General features: G+C 41.6%; 1 protein-coding gene across 4 annotated transcripts in view; it reads right to left on the minus strand.

Annotated features, from left to right (window-relative positions):
* MAML3 (mastermind like transcriptional coactivator 3) overlaps positions 1-18861 on the minus strand; it is a 441377-nt gene that overhangs the window by 169046 nt on the left and 253470 nt on the right. For all 4 annotated transcript variants that reach the window (XM_055275957.2, XM_055275959.2, XM_063638210.1 and 1 more), the window contains one exon: positions 5453-7033. In XM_055275957.2, coding sequence (XP_055131932.1) covers positions 5453-7033 — 1581 coding nt within the window. The remainder of the gene's footprint in view (positions 1-5452; positions 7034-18861) is intronic.

Genomic DNA, 18861 nt, shown 5'->3' on the forward strand with positions numbered 1-18861 from the left:
AAAGTTTTTTTTTTTTAAATAATTGCTTGCTTTTTTTTTTTTTTTTTGAGAGTTTTGCTCTTGTTGCGCAGGCTGGAGTGCAATGGGCACTGACTGAAACCCCTGCCTCCCAGGTTCAAGTGATTCTCCTGCCTCAGCCTCCCAATTAGCTGGGATTACAGGCGCCTGCCACCACTCCCATATAATTTTTTTGTATTTTTAGTAAAGATGGGGTTTCACCATGTTGGCCAGGCTGGTCTCGAACTCCTGACCTCAGGTGATCCACCCGACTCGGCCTCCTAAAGTGCTGGGATTACAGGTGTGAGCCACCATGCCTGGCCGCTTGAAGTTAAGGAAAATATATCTTCCAAGAGATTTCCATGATGGCTATGAATATTGCAGCTCTGTTCTTTCTCTGGAGATTTTATGACTAAAAAGCTTATAATAATATACCACACAGGGCATTCCACAAATTCTGGTAAAATAAAATTGAAAGTGAAAAACATTCTGTAAAATATGAGCACATATACTCATTATGATGCACACAGCCGCATGTAGAAAACACACGTGTAAAGAATAAAGTAGCAGAGTCACCTATGATGTATCTAGTCCTCAGATTGCAAGTATGAAAAATTAACATCACATTTTGGAAATGATTCCCTTTCTGCTCTTCCCCACAGGAATTATTCTTGGGCTCTGGGCTGGCCTGTGACCGTCCTTGACCAGCAAGTGGTCTCTGCTTTTGGTTTACTTCTTTCATAGTTGCTCCATTGTTTTTTGTTTGTCAGACACAGGGATTGTGGTTGCCTTCCCAGCAATCTCACTGTTGTTCTGCTGGTTCAAGATAATCACCTCCTATCAAAGGATTCTTTCTAGACTTGCCTTTTCAGCTCTTCTATTTGATCTCAAAAGCAGCTCTGTGTTATTTGTGCTAATGCTTTCTCCACTGGAGCTGATAATCAACTGTAATCATATTTTTGACCCAAACTTTGATAATCACCATCAAATGATTTATTGAACATCCTTATGTTTAAGACACAGTGCTAGGCACTATGCAAAAATCAGCTAAAGTGTGTGTGTAAGAAAGAAGACAGAGAGATCCTGCCCTTGAGAAACAACAGGATTAGGAAGAAAAAACACAGATGTGACCATAGTAAGTTCTATTTCTTAACAAAAACACATATGTTAAAAATTGGAGAACATGTAGTGTATATTTCAAATAGCTAGAAGTGAAGACTTGAAATGTTCCCATCACAGAGAAATAATAAATACTCAGGCCGGGTGTGGTGGCTCACGCCTGTAATCCCAGCACTATGGGAAGCCAAGGCAGGAAGATTGCTTCAGTTCAGGGGTTGGACACTAGACTGGGCAACATAGTAAGACCTTGTCTCTACTGAAAATAAAAAAAAAAAAAATTAGCCAGGTATGGTGGCACATGCCTGTGGTCCCCGCTGCTTGGGATATGAGGTGGGAAGATGGCTTGAGCCCAGGAATTCAAAGCTGCAGTGAGCTATGATAGTGCCACTACACTCCAGTCTGGGCAACAAAGTGAGACCCTTTCTCAAAAAAAGAAAAAAAGAAAGAAAGAATAAATACAGTGATGGATGCCCTAAATACCCTGACTTGATCATTACATATTCTATGCCTGTAACAAAATATCACATGTACCCCATAAATATGTATAAATATTATGTATTAATTTTTAAAAAGTGAAGCTGGTAAGAAGAAAATTAGAGACAATCTGGGAGGTTTAGTTCATGATTAATAGAAGTTCCAGAAGGTTTAAAAAAAAAAAAAGTAGGCCAGGTGCCATGGCTCACACCTGTAATCCCAGTACTTTGGGAGGCTGAGGCGGGCAGATCATGAGGTCAGGAGATCGAGACCATCCTGGCTAACACGGTGAAACCCTGTCTCTACTAAACATACCAAAAAAAATTAGCCAGGCGTGGTGACAGGCGCCTGTAGTCTCGTCTACTCGGGAGGCTGAGGCAGGAGAATGGTGTGAACCCGGGAGGCGGAGTTTGCGTGAGCCAAGATGGTGCCACTGCACTCCAGCCTGGGTGACAGAGTGAGACTCCATCCCAAAAAAAAAAAAAAAAAAAAAAGTAAAGAATAAAGAAATAATATAAGAACATATCTCAGAGAAGATTCAAAAACTTTTAATGGTAAAAAAATGTTATTGCTACTTTCACTGTCACTAATTTAGCTAAAATTTTCTAGGAATGAGAACATGGTAAGGGGTGAGGAGACAGAATGGAAAAGAGACTGAGTGTGGGAGGCAGGTTTTGGGACTACTCACTATAGCAGGGATTCACAACTAATATATGCCAATGAATAGCAAATAATGATATTGCCTCAATCCAACTGGCAAATCAATTCAACTAAGAATTTTTTTAAAAAAAGAATTAACGAAGGGTAAACTTTTTTAAATAGGGAGTTTCCATTCCTTAAAAAAGTATTTTCCCAGAGGGTAGAATTAACACACATGTATGATAGAAAGTTTAGAAAATTCAGTTAAATATAAAGAGGAAAACAATAATCACTCATAATTTTTCCAGCCAGAAATAAATATCATTCCTAACATTTTAGGAATTCAGTATTTAGAATTCCTAAAATAACATTTTAGTTATTCAGTATTTTTCTACACATATTAAAAGTCACAATTTGTATTGTAACATATAATTGTTTTATGACCTATTTTATTCATATTATGAGCATTTCCATATGATTAGTCATTCACTTATATCATGAATGTCATGTACATATTTATTTTTCCAAAATATTTATTTTTGGATCAAATTTTTCACTATCATAAGTAACAACATGAGCATAATCTTTGTTCAACAATCTGATCAAAAAGAATAATATGTAAATTCTGAGAAATGGAATTTCTAGATAAAACACATTCAAAATTTTGAAATATCTTTTGTTTCTATTTTTGTTTCCCTCTTTTTTGAAATATACAGGAAGTAAGCGCATTTCTATTCATTTCTGAGAGAGATGGCATTTTATATAAATGTTCCGAATAAGTAAACATCTGTAGAAGACAATTTTCTTGAAATAAATGTGCCTAAAAGGCTTTGCTGCTCAAGTCATTCATTAAAACGAAATGTTGATCATGGTTATTGTGATCAACAAAGAATAAAGTGAGTTTTCACTAGCAGTAGCAGAAAACGAAACTGAACTAAACCTATGTATAATTATATTTTATATCGTACCTGTAATTCGTGCTCATATTTGTGGAATGTACCCGCATATAATGTAATGAACTATTCTGAGAACTATGTAAATACTGCTTCACAATCAGATAAAAACATGAAATAAATGATATGTTTGCAGAAAGATATTCACATGTTTATATATGTATTTTGAAGCTCGTTTCAAACAGTGGTGAGTTAATATTTCATTAAAAAGCATGCTTTTACCTGATGAGTTTTTATGAGGTTAAGAAGTGATTATTCTAATGAGGACTCACAAAAGAATATTCTGTCCACACTGAAAATACTTCGTGAGACGAGAGAAGAGAGGAGGAGCACACAGATTTAATCCAGAAAAACATCATTTTGCTTCTTCAGCTGACTGAGCTCTTTCAAAACATGACCTCTGCAGCTACCAGCTTCAGTGACTCATAGTTAGGCAGGCATAAGGACCTGAAAGAAGTACCCTTAAAATTCATGTTCCTGCAAAGACAGGAACTTTGTCCCAAGTTGGCACATTTCAAAAGACATTTAGTGGGGGTGAGGATGGCTGCATCATTGCACTCACATGTCTGCAGAGCCTGTGAACTGGAATTAATTATTCATCTTTGGTCTGGCTTGAAGGAAATACTCTACTGTAGCTAGTGTAAAAACAGCAAATGTAGAAGCACAATTTGTATTAACAACAGACCATTCTGACAGCTTGTGATCTCATAAACCTTCTGACACGCCTGGGCTACCACAAACATTCATGTATATTGCCTATATTTCTGCCTGCTTCAGAACTTAATCTGGAAGTGTATAAAATGCTGTATTTCCCCAATGGTAAATATTCTTAATGAAACTAAGATAATACATAAAAGTTCACATTTCAATGATATTTTTCTACTAGCTACTGATTGCAGTCAATGTAAACCAAGTTATACTTTTATTTATCCAGACGGAATCTTTAGAGCAGGCTGGCATGTGCAGACAAGAAGCCACTGTGAGGTTTGGGGGTTGCAAGGCTGAGGACAAGAATGAAGCCACAGAGCACAGGCTTGTCTCTGCAGGCCAGTACCACCTCCAGCCCTGCAGCTCCATCAAGCTTGGGGTTTCGGGGGTGGGGTGGGGCACTCCAGGAGCTGCAAGATGCAAATAACCAAGTGAGGCAAGATCTGCCTGCGTTACTTCCCAGTGCTTCTAAAGTACTCAACTGTGGACACCTATCCAAGCACTAGTTAGAACCTGTTTAGACATGAGGGCCTCTAAAGTTTTCTGCAAATTCTCCAAGTAAAATGACTGTGTCTGCATCCTGGAAGAATTGAGGCAACAGCACAGCAACTGGCTGTAAGATGATCTCTCTTGAATTCATCCATGTAGGGCAGGGGGAGTCACTTTAATGGGCATTTCCCCACTCTCCCCTTCAGGGTAGAAAAAATGTTATATTAAAGGAGCTTTGGCTGTTTGCCACAGGTCAGGATGAAGAGAGTGAAAAGCTTGTCAATGGCTATTCACTTCCCGACTGGCTGCTGCTCATGTTTTACCATGCACACCAAGAGCCCAACCTCTCATGAAGGAGGACAGTGGGAAAGTAGAGACTTCATTTTAATACACCACTAAGATATATTCACCATCACATTTTCCAGAAATAGAGCTGAATGAATCAGAGAGGTTTCATTGCACTCCCAAGTAAGAAGATTGAACCAGCTTCTAACTGTTGCTAGTCTAGCAGCAAGTGTTTAAATATTATAGGGTCCCACAAAAATCTACCCTCCACTTCACTTTGAAAATACAGAAAGCTCCCCTACATTTGAACATCAACAAGCCAAATTTCCCATCATTCGTAATTCAGTAAGACAGCTGAAGGCTGCTCAGGGCCTTATAAAACTGTTGTAGATAGCCCTGAATGTCCCTCGCTTCCCACCACCCAGAGCCTGGGATCATGCGAGCTGGGAGAGAAGCTACAGAGGTAGTGCCCTGTTTGGTGGAGTGACCTCTGCAGCCTCCCTCCCTCAGAGTGAGAATTTTATGTAATTCTTATCTGCAGTTGGGAATAAAAGAAGTTTGATTCCTAGACACTGAAATACAAGAAAGTTTATCGTGCCACCCTTTTCCATCTCTTAGGAGAAATGGAAAAAGAACACTCCAAACCTGGCCACTACCTGAGGATGTGTAAAGAGGTTTTCTGCAGGCAATTAGACCCCACTACAGTGGAAGCTTGTAGAGCATCACACATTGACAGTCTGAAATGCACCATAAGAACTGCTCGAAGTGTGTCTCACTTTCACACTTACCTGACCATGGGATGGAAGTGCAGCATAAGCCATGGGCTGATTCATCACTCCTTTCTGCTTCATGAGAAGCATGCGTTTCTGATCTTCGCTCAGGTGTGCCCTGGGGGCCTGGAGCTGTGGAGGTGGTGGCTGCTGCTGCTGCTGCTGCTGCTGCTGTTGCTGTTGCTGCTGCTGGACGTACGGCATCAAGGGGTTTTTGTTGGGGTTGGCCATTGGTGGTGTCATCCTCTGACTCAGGTCTGCATTGAAGTGGGTCAGCGGTTTAGTGTTGCCATAAGTAAGAATATTGTGCTGTTTGTTTAAGGAGTTTGTACCCAAGTTATTTGGCTGCTGATTGATCATATTCATGTGATTCTGAGGGAGGTAGTTATTCACTGTTGTCTTCTGCAGGTTGTTTGCCATTGGAGGCACTATAGGGTTTTGGTTGTTAAAGGCTTGGGGGTACATCATTGGGCTATTTGGTTTTTCTGCAGTAAAAGCTGCTCCATATGGACTAGAAGGAGGTCCTAAGGGAGACCAATTTGAAGTCTGATTTGAGTGTTGCTGCTGCTGCTGCTGCTGCTGCTGTTGCTGCTGCTGCTGCTGCTGTTGCTGCTTCTGTTGCATGAGTTTGGCCCTTTGTTGCTGCTGTGCAGCCATCTGTTTGAGCTGTTCTGCTGGAGACATGTCAGAGCTGGGCACAGCCACAGGCCCTGATGCTGAACCGGCCACTGTCACCGCTGCTGGATTCAGCAGATAACCATTTCCAGGCCGAGGTGGAGCTTGGCCTGGAGTGTGGGCTTGGTTTGGAGTTTGAGGGGAATGGACAGCACAGTTTGCTGGTGAGCTTGCAGGGTTTGGAGCTGCGGGAGTGCTGGCAACAGAAGGTAAACTAGTGGCTGTGGAGACAGTAGAAAAGGGAGGACCAGAAGAAGAAGGCCTCGCCTGGGGAGATCCCATGGAGACACGTGCGAAGGGAGAGTGAGAGGGGTCGCTCTTCACACTCGCACTCTCCTGGGAGAGAGGGGTCTCAGTTGACGGCTGCGAGAATTCTGGCTCCTTCTTCTCTTCAAAGTCTTCGTTGAACAGGTCCTGTATGTCATCCTCAGGAACCGTGTTGGCCAATTCATCTATTAATTCTTGCCACTCCTGATCATTCAGATTAATGTCTGAGAACAGCTTGTTCTGATTTGAAAGAGATGTTTCTGATGTGTCTATGCAAGTAGGGTCATCGAGAGGTTCTTGTTTGAGGTCTTTGCTCTGCAAGATGGTGAAGCTATCCTCCAGGTCACTGCAACCATTGACAGAAAGTTTAATCTCAGGGAGCCTACCATTCTTACTTAGATCTTCTAGAAGCCCAGGAGTGTGAGTTCCACTGTTCTGCAAGGGCAAAGAAGGCTTCAGGTCAAGTTGGTGAAGAGGAGAAGCTGAAGGCAGTGGCATGTTATTGGGCAAATTGTTGATGGCTTCCATCCCCGCAGAAATGTCCTTTCGAATTCGTTTGCTAGTCGGAGAAAAATTCCCATCACAAGCACCATTCTGCTGGTCTCCATTAAGTGGTGATCGAGCTCCTTCCAACTTCCTTTTCACAGTCTCTTGTAGCTGGAAAAGAAACAGGAAAGAGGATGACTAACCTCCAAGTCATATTTTACTCTTTAAGGATTGCGATGTGCATTGCTATGAACTAACTTTTGAGTGGTTTACGACACACAAGAAAGAAGTCATACTTATAATTTCAAAATCAGGCAACACTGCAATTCAAATTGTATGGGAAAAGGTTTTATCTAAAAGCAGAGCTCAGAGGGCTAAGAGATAGAAAACAAACAAAAGATTGAAGGGTGGGAAACAAAAGAAAAGAGATAGTTAATAAGGGCAATACTCTCAGCAAGGAAGAATAATCTGTTATTATTTTCTTTCTTTTTCTGTTTTTGAGATGGAGACTTGCCCTGTTGCCCAGGCTGGAGTGCAGTAGTGCTATCTTGGTTCACTGAGACCTTCACCTCCCAGGTTCAAGCGATTCTCCTGCCTCAGCCTCCAGAGTAGCTAGGATTACAGGCACGCACCTGGCTAATTTTTATATTTTTAGTAGAGACGGGGTTTCATCCTGTTGGCTAGGCTGGTCTGGAACTCCTGGCCTCAAGTGATCAGCCTGCCTCAGCCTTCCTAAGTGCTGGGATTACAGGTGTGAGACACCATGAATGCTAGACATGAGACTTGGACCAAAATGTAACATACTTGAAAAAGATGTTAATATCTATCCTAAATTCTTGCCACAACTTAAATGAGAACATCAAGGAATTAAATCAACATTTAAAAAAATGCTAAAATAAAAACTTCTAAGAATATGGAATTTAACACATGTACTAAACAGCATAGAATTGAAAGTTAATGTTTATTGCAATCCCAAACTTCCTTTAAGTTCTTATGTGACCTCACCTTTCAGCACCTTTTGATAGGCTCACTCTTTTCTAAAAGCACCTTTCCACTGATTTCCACAACATCATATTCTTCTCAATTTCCTCCTTTCTCTCTTTACCAGCTCTTTTTCAATCTCTTATGTAGTCTTTCTTTTTCCTAAAGGATGGGATTCTTCAATGTTTTGTCTTAAGCTTTTTTTCTCCTTCTGCTCACTCTACATTCTTGCTTAGACAACTTCATCGATTACAACAGCTTCAACTATCTTCTCTAGGCTGACGGCCCCAAAAGATGCTCATCTTCCCAGGCTCACAAAACTCGGCTGGGTATATTTGTTTTGGGGTCGTCAGCCCAGAGAAGATAGGTGAAGCAGGCTCATTGGATTTAGTGCTCAGCTCCACTAAATCCAATGTTCTCCTACTGGATATTTCATGGACATCTAAAACTCAACATGTCTCAACACTGAGCTTATTATCCTTTGTTACCCAAACCAGATCCTCATCAATGTTCCCCATCTCAGTATCTATCCATTTATCCAAGTCAGATACTTGAGCATTTCTCTTGAAACCTCCCATGTCAGCAACCACCAAGTCCTATGGATTCCACCTCCAAAATATAACTAATGTGCCCCTCATCTCCTTCCTCCGTTACTATTACTGTCCTTGGCCAGGATACCATTATCTCTTACTAGACTGTTGCAGCCATCTTCTAACTCGTCATTTATGCTTTGCTTCCATTCATTTGCTCTTTAGTCTATTTTTTTATTTACTGTTTTGTGTTCCCTTAATCTACTCCTTACAATGCCACATTTTCCAAAAAAAAAAAAAAAAAAAAAATAGACTGCCTTTCTTATAACTCTGCAATGACTTCCACTGTCTTTAGGTTAAATCCAAACTGGGGCCGGGAGCGGTGGCTCACGCCTGTAATCCCAGCACTTTGGGAGGCCGAGGCGGTGGATCACGAGGTCAGGAGATCGAGACCACCCTGGCAAACACGGTGAAACCCTGTCTCTACTTAAAAAAAAAAAATACAAAAAATTAGCTGGGCGTGGTGGCGGGTGCCTGTAGTCCCAGCTACTTGAGAGGCTGAGGCAGGAGAATGGCACGAACCCAGGGGGCGGAGCTTGCAGTGAGCTGAGATCGTGCCACTGCACTCCAGCCTGGGCAACAGAGCGAGACTCTGTCTCAAAAAAAAAAAAAAAAAAAAAGTCCAAACTGACTCTTGCCAAAAACCACCTGGCTCCTGCTCATCTTTCCAGGCTCATCTTTTTGCCTCTCTATTCAGCATCTCCTCCCCTCTTCTCCCTTACCCTACATTTTCCATAAACTCTCTTGAAACTCTTTTAGTTCCTTAAAGGTGCTGGTACTCCGGTTTCTCTTCAGAGCCTAGAATTCTTTCACCTTTAAGGTGCTAAGCTTCCTTCCGCCTCTAAAGCATTGTCCACGTTGTTTTGTTTTCTTGGAACGTCCTCCTGCTCCCTCTCCTCTTCCCCTGGGTAATAGCTGCTAATTTTTCAGGTTAGATCTTAGATTTCACTTACTCTAGGAAATCTTATCTTATACTCTTCCCCACCCTAGCTATGTTAGGTGCCTTCCTTGACCGACTATATTAGGTTGGATGTCCTGATATAGGTCTTTCCAAGCAGTCCGTACTTCACTATCATAGCTTTTATCATGCTTTGGGGCAGCTGCTTAAGTGTCTGTTTGGTGAATTCCAAGAAGGTAGGGACTGTGGCTGACGTGCTTACTGTGTAAGCACCACAGGCCTGCACCCAGTCCTCAGGTTCATAGCAGTGGTTAATAAACAATTGCAAATGGAATGAATCATTCTATTGTCTAATTCACAGGGGCTAAGAGAAGAGTTTGAATCCGAGCAGGAGGCAGCCCCATTGACCATAAGGAATGCCTGATTCCAGCCTCTACATTCCTGGTTTTGGGAGTGATAGATCTCTTACCCTAAAGAGTGTTATCCACTGGATAACATTTAGAAAGTTTTATTTTAAAAGCTATCATTTTAAAAGTCCAGTTATGAAAAGTCTTGCTAACTCTATGGACTTATCAATTATAAACCTAACTCATCTGTCTGCTGCTTTGCTTTCTGCCAGAAAGGGCCAATGCATGTGGGCGTGGTGAAAGAGCTTGGCATAGAATAGCTGCTGGTGAGATGCTTGCTGAGTGACAGAGGGGCAACTGGGAGGGGTTAGAAGGGTTTCAGTGACTTTACATAGTTGCAGGCAGAAGGCAGAATGACAGAGTGGGAGAGAAAAGGCTCAGTGGTCTTTCCACTCGGGTACTCTCTTATTCTTGGCAAGGTGCCGTATATTACAGAACCAATGCAAGAGAGGAGGAGGATTCCCTTTGCCCCTGACATCTGAACACTCACATGTGAAACTGCCAGGCCTCTAGAAGAGCACCATGGATAATAAAACTAATGTGGAGGTGTGGTAAAGTTCACAAAGTGTCATTTTACTGCTAGGTGCTTTTTCATAAGTAGATGATTATATTTGAAAAGTATGGCCAGGCACGGTGGCTCACGCCTGTAATCCCAGCACTTTGGGAGGCTGAGGCGGGCGGATCACGAGGTCAAGAGATTGAGACCATCCTGGCCAACATGGTGAAACCCCGTCTCTACTAAAAATACAAAATTTTGCTGGGGTGGTGGCACACACCTGTAGTCCCAGCTACTCCCAGAACCTGGGAGGCAGAGGCTGCAGTGAGCCAAGATCGTGCCACTGCACTCCAGCCTGGTGACAGAGCAAGACTCCATCTCAAAAAAAAAAAAAAAAAAAAAAAAAAGAAAGAAAGAAAGAAAGAAAAGTAAACAGAGTAGAAAGGGTCCTTGAGTAAAAATCCAGTCTAACCCTTGTTCCTAAATCTTATATTTTTACAATATCAAACACAGCCCATAGTCATTTGGTAGAGGCCCTCGAACTGCTGAACACAAGGCCCTAATGGGAACACACTGGAATTTGATGGAAAAAAAAATACTGGCTCAACTCATTGTATTACATAGAAACTGCTAGAAAATGATATTATTTATTGGACAAAGCAAGATACCATGGTTTTGAGCAGAAGTATGGAAGATACTTGAACATAGCTCCAAACATAGCAGCATGGTCAAATATCACTGCTTCAGGACTTAAAGGAAATGAGGGTTAGGGCTTTTGGCCCTGGAGTGATGTTAACCTTCAAAACATAAGCATTTGTCTTAACAGTGAACTGACTCGATTTTAGAAAGTCCAAGTCCATGACTCTGTTCCAGGTCATGCAATGAATGGAGCAGGACAGAGAAGTAAACGAAGCTGGTCCATTTGTTTCTCTGTAAAATGGTGGTGGCCAAGACCATAGAGCCAGGCAGGTCTGGCTGGGAACCCAAATTTCACCTCTTACGGCTGAGTGAGCAGCTGGGTGAGGCAGTACAGTGAGAATTAGAGAAACAGGAGCACTGGCTCTGGAGTTAGAATGCTTGAGTTCAAATCCAACATCACCTACCTAAGAGCTAATACATATCAATATTGTCTGGTCCTTAAGAAATGTTGGCTATGATACCTTCCATTAGAATATAAGTTACATGAAGGCAGGGGTTCTTCCATTTGTTTCCAGTAGCTCAGAATAGACAATAAATGCATGTTGAATAAATGAATCCTGGAAAACTTATCTAACCTCTCCTAAGGCTTGGTTTCCTTACCTGCAAAGTGGGTCAATAATATCTAGCTCATAGAGTTATCGTGAGTCTGGTTAAATGAAATAATGTAGAGAGCACTTAGCCTCACACCTGATACCAGTAAACACCCACTAAGGCTTAGCTTTACCATTTTCAAAATTCAGTACCACAAATAGTTACAACTGCAACTGAGAAGGAATGCTTACTGCATCTTCAAAACACAAATAGGTAGAGTATTTCTGTTCTCTAGCCAGCAAAACCCTAATGTTTTCCAAGCATCTGATGTAGCTTTTTTAATATGAACAACAAAAATCAAATTTGCAATTCAAGTCCAAGTCCAAGTGCTAATGCATTCATGTCCTAGATTGTAGAACAGATCGTTGAGGTTCGAATCAAATACATTTTCAGCATGCCACCTGATTGGAACCTCCGAGTGTTCCCTTTCCTCCAGGGCCTAAAGTTCTCCACTGCATGCCCCTTTATCCCAAATCTCGATTTATATATTTCATGTATCTGCATTTTGGAATATAAGAAAGACATTATTGAAGATGCTGTGCTATAATTTTTATGTTTTGTTTTGTTATGTCCAAAATAGCACAGCAATCTTAGCATCCCTTCTGTCTGCCTCATCATCCTTTGCTATATGGAAAGGTGGTCTGGGAGTCTAATTCTCTTTATGTTCCTCATGGGAGACAGAGGGAGGCGGAGAGGGAGACACAGAGCCAGCTATGTGTCTGAGAAGGCTGATTCATAAGCTCCCTGCTCAGAGAACATGGGAATGCCTGGCTGCCCACAGGGAAATGTCCCTGTGACTTTCCTCTCCTCAGGACTCAGGGCAGAGTCTCATCCCAAATAGCCTTATCTTAGGAAGTCCCTGGCTCTTCCGTCTCGCAAAGCCCGAAGCCTCTTAGTATGACCGCACCCTCATGGAAGAATCACAGAAACTCTTTCCTGAGCATCAGCCTCCTTGCTCTTGTATTACTATTATTACATATAAATGTTTTCTCCCATTAGGTGAAGCTGTGGTGCCAGGAGCTGAAGTAGGCTGTTCATCCAATGCCTATGACAATATGGGCTGCTATCATGTGTCAATTACTCTGAAGGAAACAATTCCTCTTCCATAATGGCTCCAGCGCAAGTCCCTCATTTAGTGTGGCTTGATGGCTTGTGTTTCTGTGAAACTGGTGTGTATGTGTGTGTGTGGTATGTGGTGTGTGTGTGTGGAGAGAGAGAGAGAAAGACAGACAGTGAAACTGAGAGGCAGAGAAAGACAGAATGGGGTGTGGGAGGGTTGTGCATTATGTCCAAACCAGTAGTAATAAGAATAGCTGTGCCTTTGGAATTACAAAGAACTTTCACACAGAATCATATTTTATCCTCACCACAAACCTGTGGAGCAGGCTATGTGCTGGCTGGATGGTTCTACAGGGAAAGGGGCAGTGTTCTGGAGAGGGTGTGGTGGGCGAGGGTGCGTGACACCCACAGCAAGGAGGGGCATGGCTAAGATTACCAGGCCTCTGCTGACACAGGGGCCCCCAATCCTAGCAGATTCTTGAGGTGTTCCATGGGCCAGAGTGTCCATGACAAAGAGGTCTTTTATTCCATTAGACTTTTAGCAGTGCCGGCAAGTCAAAGAAACTCTTACTGTCCTGTCCCTGATTTTGCATGAAGTTGGGCAGGATCACAAAGCTTGGGAATAAAGATAGTGATGCTGCTATTAATAATGAAGACTCTAAGATGGAAGACATCCAATTTCTAATGTCCAACTCTAGTAAACCACCATATTCCTTCTCTCCTGCTCCCAGTGATTCTAAAAGATAGGTTTTATTACAATCATCTTGCAGAGGCATCATGGGTTAAGTAGTGTGTCTGAAATTACAGAACTCAGGGGGCCGGGCAGATGGCTAAACCCAGATTCAAATTCAAACTCAGGACTGACTCCTCCATAAACACACTGCACCCTCATCCAGGACTGGACGAAGCACAGTCATGCCGTCATCAAAGGCATGTGGTTCTGATGCCACCTGTGATATGCTTTCTCAGATTGTGCTTTCAGGGACCTTCCTTGGTTCCAGCCTCTCCCCACCAACCATACCCAATTAAACTTCAAGAATTATCCATTCTATGAACTTTAGTCTCATCTTCCTCCCACAATGCCACTACCCCATTCAGAGTCTCAATATTTCTCTCATGAATTTCTGTAGCAGCTCCTGACCAGCCTCAGTCTCGCCACCTCCAACCCATTCTCTGCATCGTGGCTGTGGTTTTCTCCATACATTGTGTATCTGATCATGCCCATTCTTCACTTTAAGCTTTTCTAAAGCTGTCCACCATCTTCAGCATCATTCAGGCCTGGCACACAGGCCCTCTGACTGGATCCTCATCCCAGCTAAACTCTCCAGGCTTAGCCATTACCTCTCATCTTCCCCCACTTACCCCGCAACCCTACTCAACTCCAAACTTTCAGCTATACTTAATTATTTGCAGTTCTCAGGACATACCACATTTGTTTTCTCTCTTTCTGAACCTTTGCATATTTTACACTTAACCAGCTTCTTCACCTGACCAATTCTATGTGTCCTTTACAATTCAGTTTAGACATTACCTACTCCGCAGTCTCTGTTGACAGCCATTTCCTACAACGCTGATGTTGGTTAAGAGACCCTCCATGACATTCTATTTCATATCACACTATAGCTATTTTCCTTCATGGATGAATGAATGAATGCTAAAAAGAGCTCTCAAATAACCACAATGAGTTGGTGCAATTGATCCCCAAAGCAGGCTCTTGAAAATGTTGGACTGCATAGTGTTCTCAGAATAAACGTATAATTTCTTTTGGTTAGTTTAAAATACCGAAAATGGACTATCTCCTTCCTATTATTTTTGAGGACTCTAAGGGTCTAGGGAATCCCTGATGAGAACCACTAGAGAACATATGAAGTGATCTGTGGAAAAGAAAACTGAAACTGAAATCCAGAGACTTTAAGCGACATTACCATGTCACATGTTTTCACATGACTGTAAACTCCAAACGCTGCTTATTTTCAGACTTGAATTTTAAATTTCCATACAAAGGCTTCCAGTGGTTCTCATCCACTATAGCACCCTCTTCAACCAAAAGTGTGAGTGAGCTTCCTTCACCAGCTGGTAGGGACACAAGTCTTTCCCAAGGCTTGAAGATAAGACAGAGTCTCAGTTTGCAGATGCTATAACTAATTTCGAGGCTCAAAGAGAACATTTTGGTCATTTTGATCTGTTCTGGTCAAACTAGAAGATGATTCACTGGAATCAATTATCACATGCTTATTCTCTTTCCATTCTACCAGCAGGTAATAAGCCTATGAACACATGGATGAATTTTTTTTTTTTATTCTTTTTTTTTTTTTTTATACTTTAGGGTTTTAGGGTACATGTGCACAATGTGCAGGTTTGTTACATATGTATCCATGTGCCATGTTGATTTCCTGCACCCATTAACTCGTCATTTAGCATTAGGTGTATCTCCTAATGCTGTCCCACCCCCCTCCCCCCACCCCACAACAGTCCCCGGAGTGTGATGTTCCCCTTCCTGTGTCCATGAGTTCTCATTGTTCAATTCCCACCTATGAGTGAGAACATGCGGTGTTTGGTTTTTTGTCCATGCGATAGTTTACTGAGAATGATGTTTTCCAGTTTCATACATGGATGAATTTGACTTGCTTATTTAATGAATGACCCAGAATACTCATGTGTTAGATATTTTAATTAGTAGAATATGAAGAGTGTGCAAAACATTTCCAGAACTGTCCTCCAGATTTAAGTGCCCTTAGAAAGGATCTTGAGAGTTATTTAGAGGTTTGATTTTCTTTAGTAATTTTCCCACTTTAATGTAACTAGTGACCTGAGAACCTGTTAAAAATGCAGATTTCTTGGTCCCACCTTCATAGTTTCTAATTAAGTAGCCTAGATTGGGACACAAGGTGGGGGCACATGTATCTAAAGAAACTGAATAAAAACCTGATTCTTCTGTGGCTGTTCGTCTAGGATTCCCCAGGTTTTAGAAATTCTGATCTAGATTAATAATTCTGTTGGATTCTGACACTGTGAGGTTGGTGGTGTGATTTTTTTTAAGTATGCATACACATACAAACCCAATGTCACTACAAAATGTTCCTGAGTTGATTGGTGATACTCTAGGGGTTCTCATAAACAGAACTAAGAAACAGTGCTCTAGATGGGGCTTTTTGAAACCTTAGAGGATTCTGAATTCTGCAGAAGCTTGCTGGATTTCTAGAATATTTTTCATAAAAATGTGTATTTTTTAAAACATTTTAGGTTTCTCTGAGCACAGTAATATCCCTGACCATTTCCTCCTCCACATTATATATTTCCCTTCGCTTTCATTCAGTGAACTGAGGGGTGCTCTGTGTCTGTGTATCGGGCTCTGTGCCAGGTGCTGAAGGCTCAACTCACTCCCCAGAGCAAAGCCCATGCCAAAAAGTGACCACATGCCACACATATGTTGAAAAAAGTTGGATACGTTTGTTTTAGAGAGATCTATGTGCAGGGCAGACTAACAGGAAAAGAAAAAGAAAAAGAAAAATCTTATTACAAGTCCCGAAGCCTCCCTTGGCAATCTTATAGATTCCTAACATTACTTAGAGAGAAAACAACTTTACTCTCTATGAGTAAATGAATTTGAATTTTAAAATTATGTATATAATCTGTATATATCACATATAATATTGCCGTAAGAGCCAAGTGTTTAAAACCTCTGCTTTCGACCATCCCAGAATGTGGCTTCTCTGTACCTGTTCAGTGGGAAATGCTGGATGTCTGGAGGGGATGTCAGCGATAAGCAGTTAAAAATCTCCATTCTGAAATCCTCCAGGAAGAAACGGATCCTCTTTAGAGGGGCCTCACCCTCTTAGTGGGCATCTGAAATAATAGCTGCAGAGTCCCAAGGGACTACGGGGGCACTGCGGAGCCCCCAGCCCAGGGGGACAGAACCACTCAAAACATTTTAAGGTACTTTGAGGTTATTTTTAGAAATGACCATGATCTTTTTTCTTTCTGCTATGGGTCACATTTAAAACTCTATTCCCAAAAAGTCTTGGAAGTACATAAGGTTGATGGTGCCTCTTTTCAATGTTTGGAACATGAATGCCCACCCAATTCCAGCTGTAAGTGCTAAAGCAACATCCTGATTTACTTACCCTTTAAAAATATTTTAAATCTTTTTTGGAGGTGTGGCTGAATCTTTAGGTATGTTTTTATCCTTTAATTTGCTTAAACATGTAATAAGTACTAACTGAATGCACAACAACATATTGAGAATGGATCATTAAACATCAGGAGCAGTGGCAGCCGAAGTCCTCCACATTTAGAAACTCTAAGTTCCAAGATCTCCTCAAATCTCCAAATTTCCAAATACATAAATGTTTTTACAGGCTCCTGGCTTTCTCCCAATGGAATGAATAAATTATATTTTCATCACCAGTCACAGGAATCCTGTGTAGTCTTTGTATCTGAAGTTATAAAGTTTTTCACAAACTCTATACATGCAGTTTAAACTGGTGTTAACGAAATTATCAACTACTCATTAAAAGCAAGACTGTTATCTTTGCAAATGCTAAGGCCATATGATTTTCAAATCTCACATAGTTTTCAGTAGAATGCTCTAATCTTCTAAGTTTTTATCAGAGAAGTTGACTCACTGCTTACTAAATGTTTCAATATATTATTGTCATACAATATTCTAATTGACTGAGAGCTAACCAGCCAGGCATTGAGCTAAGTGCTTTACATATCTTACCTCGATTAACCCTCACAATAACCTAAAGGACAGGAATGGGTTCAGAGAGGACAGGTAGTTTGTCCTAGGGCACACAGCACAGCCCTACTCAGTTGTGCCTGCCTCTCAAATCTATGCTCTCACCTACTCTGCTATTTTGCATCTGATGACTTCTGTCCCAATCAAACTGCAGCAAACCTGCTTAAAAATTCTGGGAAAGTGTTCTAGACACCTGTGTCATGATGCTCTAAAGGGGATGTGTTCATGTCTTTGAGTCAGATCTGGCTGATTCACAGAAAAGCCTTGTGCTTCGTCTACAAGGAAAGATGTCACTCTGCAAATTTAGCATGTGTTTGAGATGTGATGATGGCTGCAGCCCTGAAAACTTCAGAAGACAGCAAATGTGTGCATCCCAGCGGTTGCTTCCTTCACTCAGTAGCTTTCTGTAGGAAAAAGCTCCACTGAGACTGGTAGTTGCCATCAGCATTCCACAATCTGAACCCTGTACTGCTCTGTTGTTTCATATACATAAATACACACACATATAACATTACATTTATTTTTAAGGACAAGAAACAATATCCTTAGGAATATCTCCTGATAATCTCCTACTAGAAGTCATGAATACATTTTCTATTCAAACATGCTTGTATACATGACCTTGCCTTACAATCTGAAATTCCTAATGGGATTTTATTTAGAGCTGTAAAGAAATGCCAGTAAAGGAGGTTGGTGAGGAAGAAGGGAAGGCTTTCCTCCCCATAAGGGAGGAGGACGGCAAATGAAAAGATCAGATCTTATCTGCATCATTCACAGCTGGAGACTTGCACCAACAACACAGACCAAAGAATAGGCATGTTAGAACTAAGCGTGAGGTTTCGATTTGTTTATTTTCTGGAAGGAGGGAGGCGGGAAAGAGCAATATTTCAGGGAGGCTGAGTACTTTTCTCTCCCTTGGGGAGGATTCAACAATCTTTTTATTTCATTGTTTACTTAAAATGTCCTTTCTTTTCAATAAGAAATTCTCATTTTTGTTTTCAGCCCTTCCAAAAGACTGTTTTCCTCAACAGCACTGAAAGTCGTGCACCAGCTTAGCAGGATGCGAACAGCCAGGGTGCCCGGACCTGACACTGCTTTTGAATAAAATCCCGGCACATGTTTATCTCCCTTTGGAAAACAAAAGTATTGAAATAAGATCTCTTACTCTATAAAAAGCCTCGTGTTTCCCTCAGAGGCCAGACACTGCTCTTCTTTCTTGTGAGTTGCAGTTTGCATAAAGCAGTACTCCCAGGCAGCTAACAGCTACCTCCTGGAAGAGAATTTCCAGTTTCTCTCATTCTCTCCCTCTCTCCTTCCCCTGGACACACACACACACACACACACACACACACACACACACGCACGTACGTCTCAATGAGCGAGCAAACAGGACATAATTCTTATTTCTAGACAGCATCCGACTCCCAGGCCTCCATTCTCCATTTCACAACAGATTTTACTCCAAACCAGAAGAGGCTTAGGGACTTGCCTTCCTTGACCAATTACAGAACTGTCATTATTTGCATGTCTTTTGAGT

Source organism: Symphalangus syndactylus, chromosome 4, assembly GCF_028878055.3.
Source record: "Symphalangus syndactylus isolate Jambi chromosome 4, NHGRI_mSymSyn1-v2.1_pri, whole genome shotgun sequence".
Taxonomy (NCBI): domain Eukaryota; kingdom Metazoa; phylum Chordata; class Mammalia; order Primates; family Hylobatidae; genus Symphalangus; species Symphalangus syndactylus.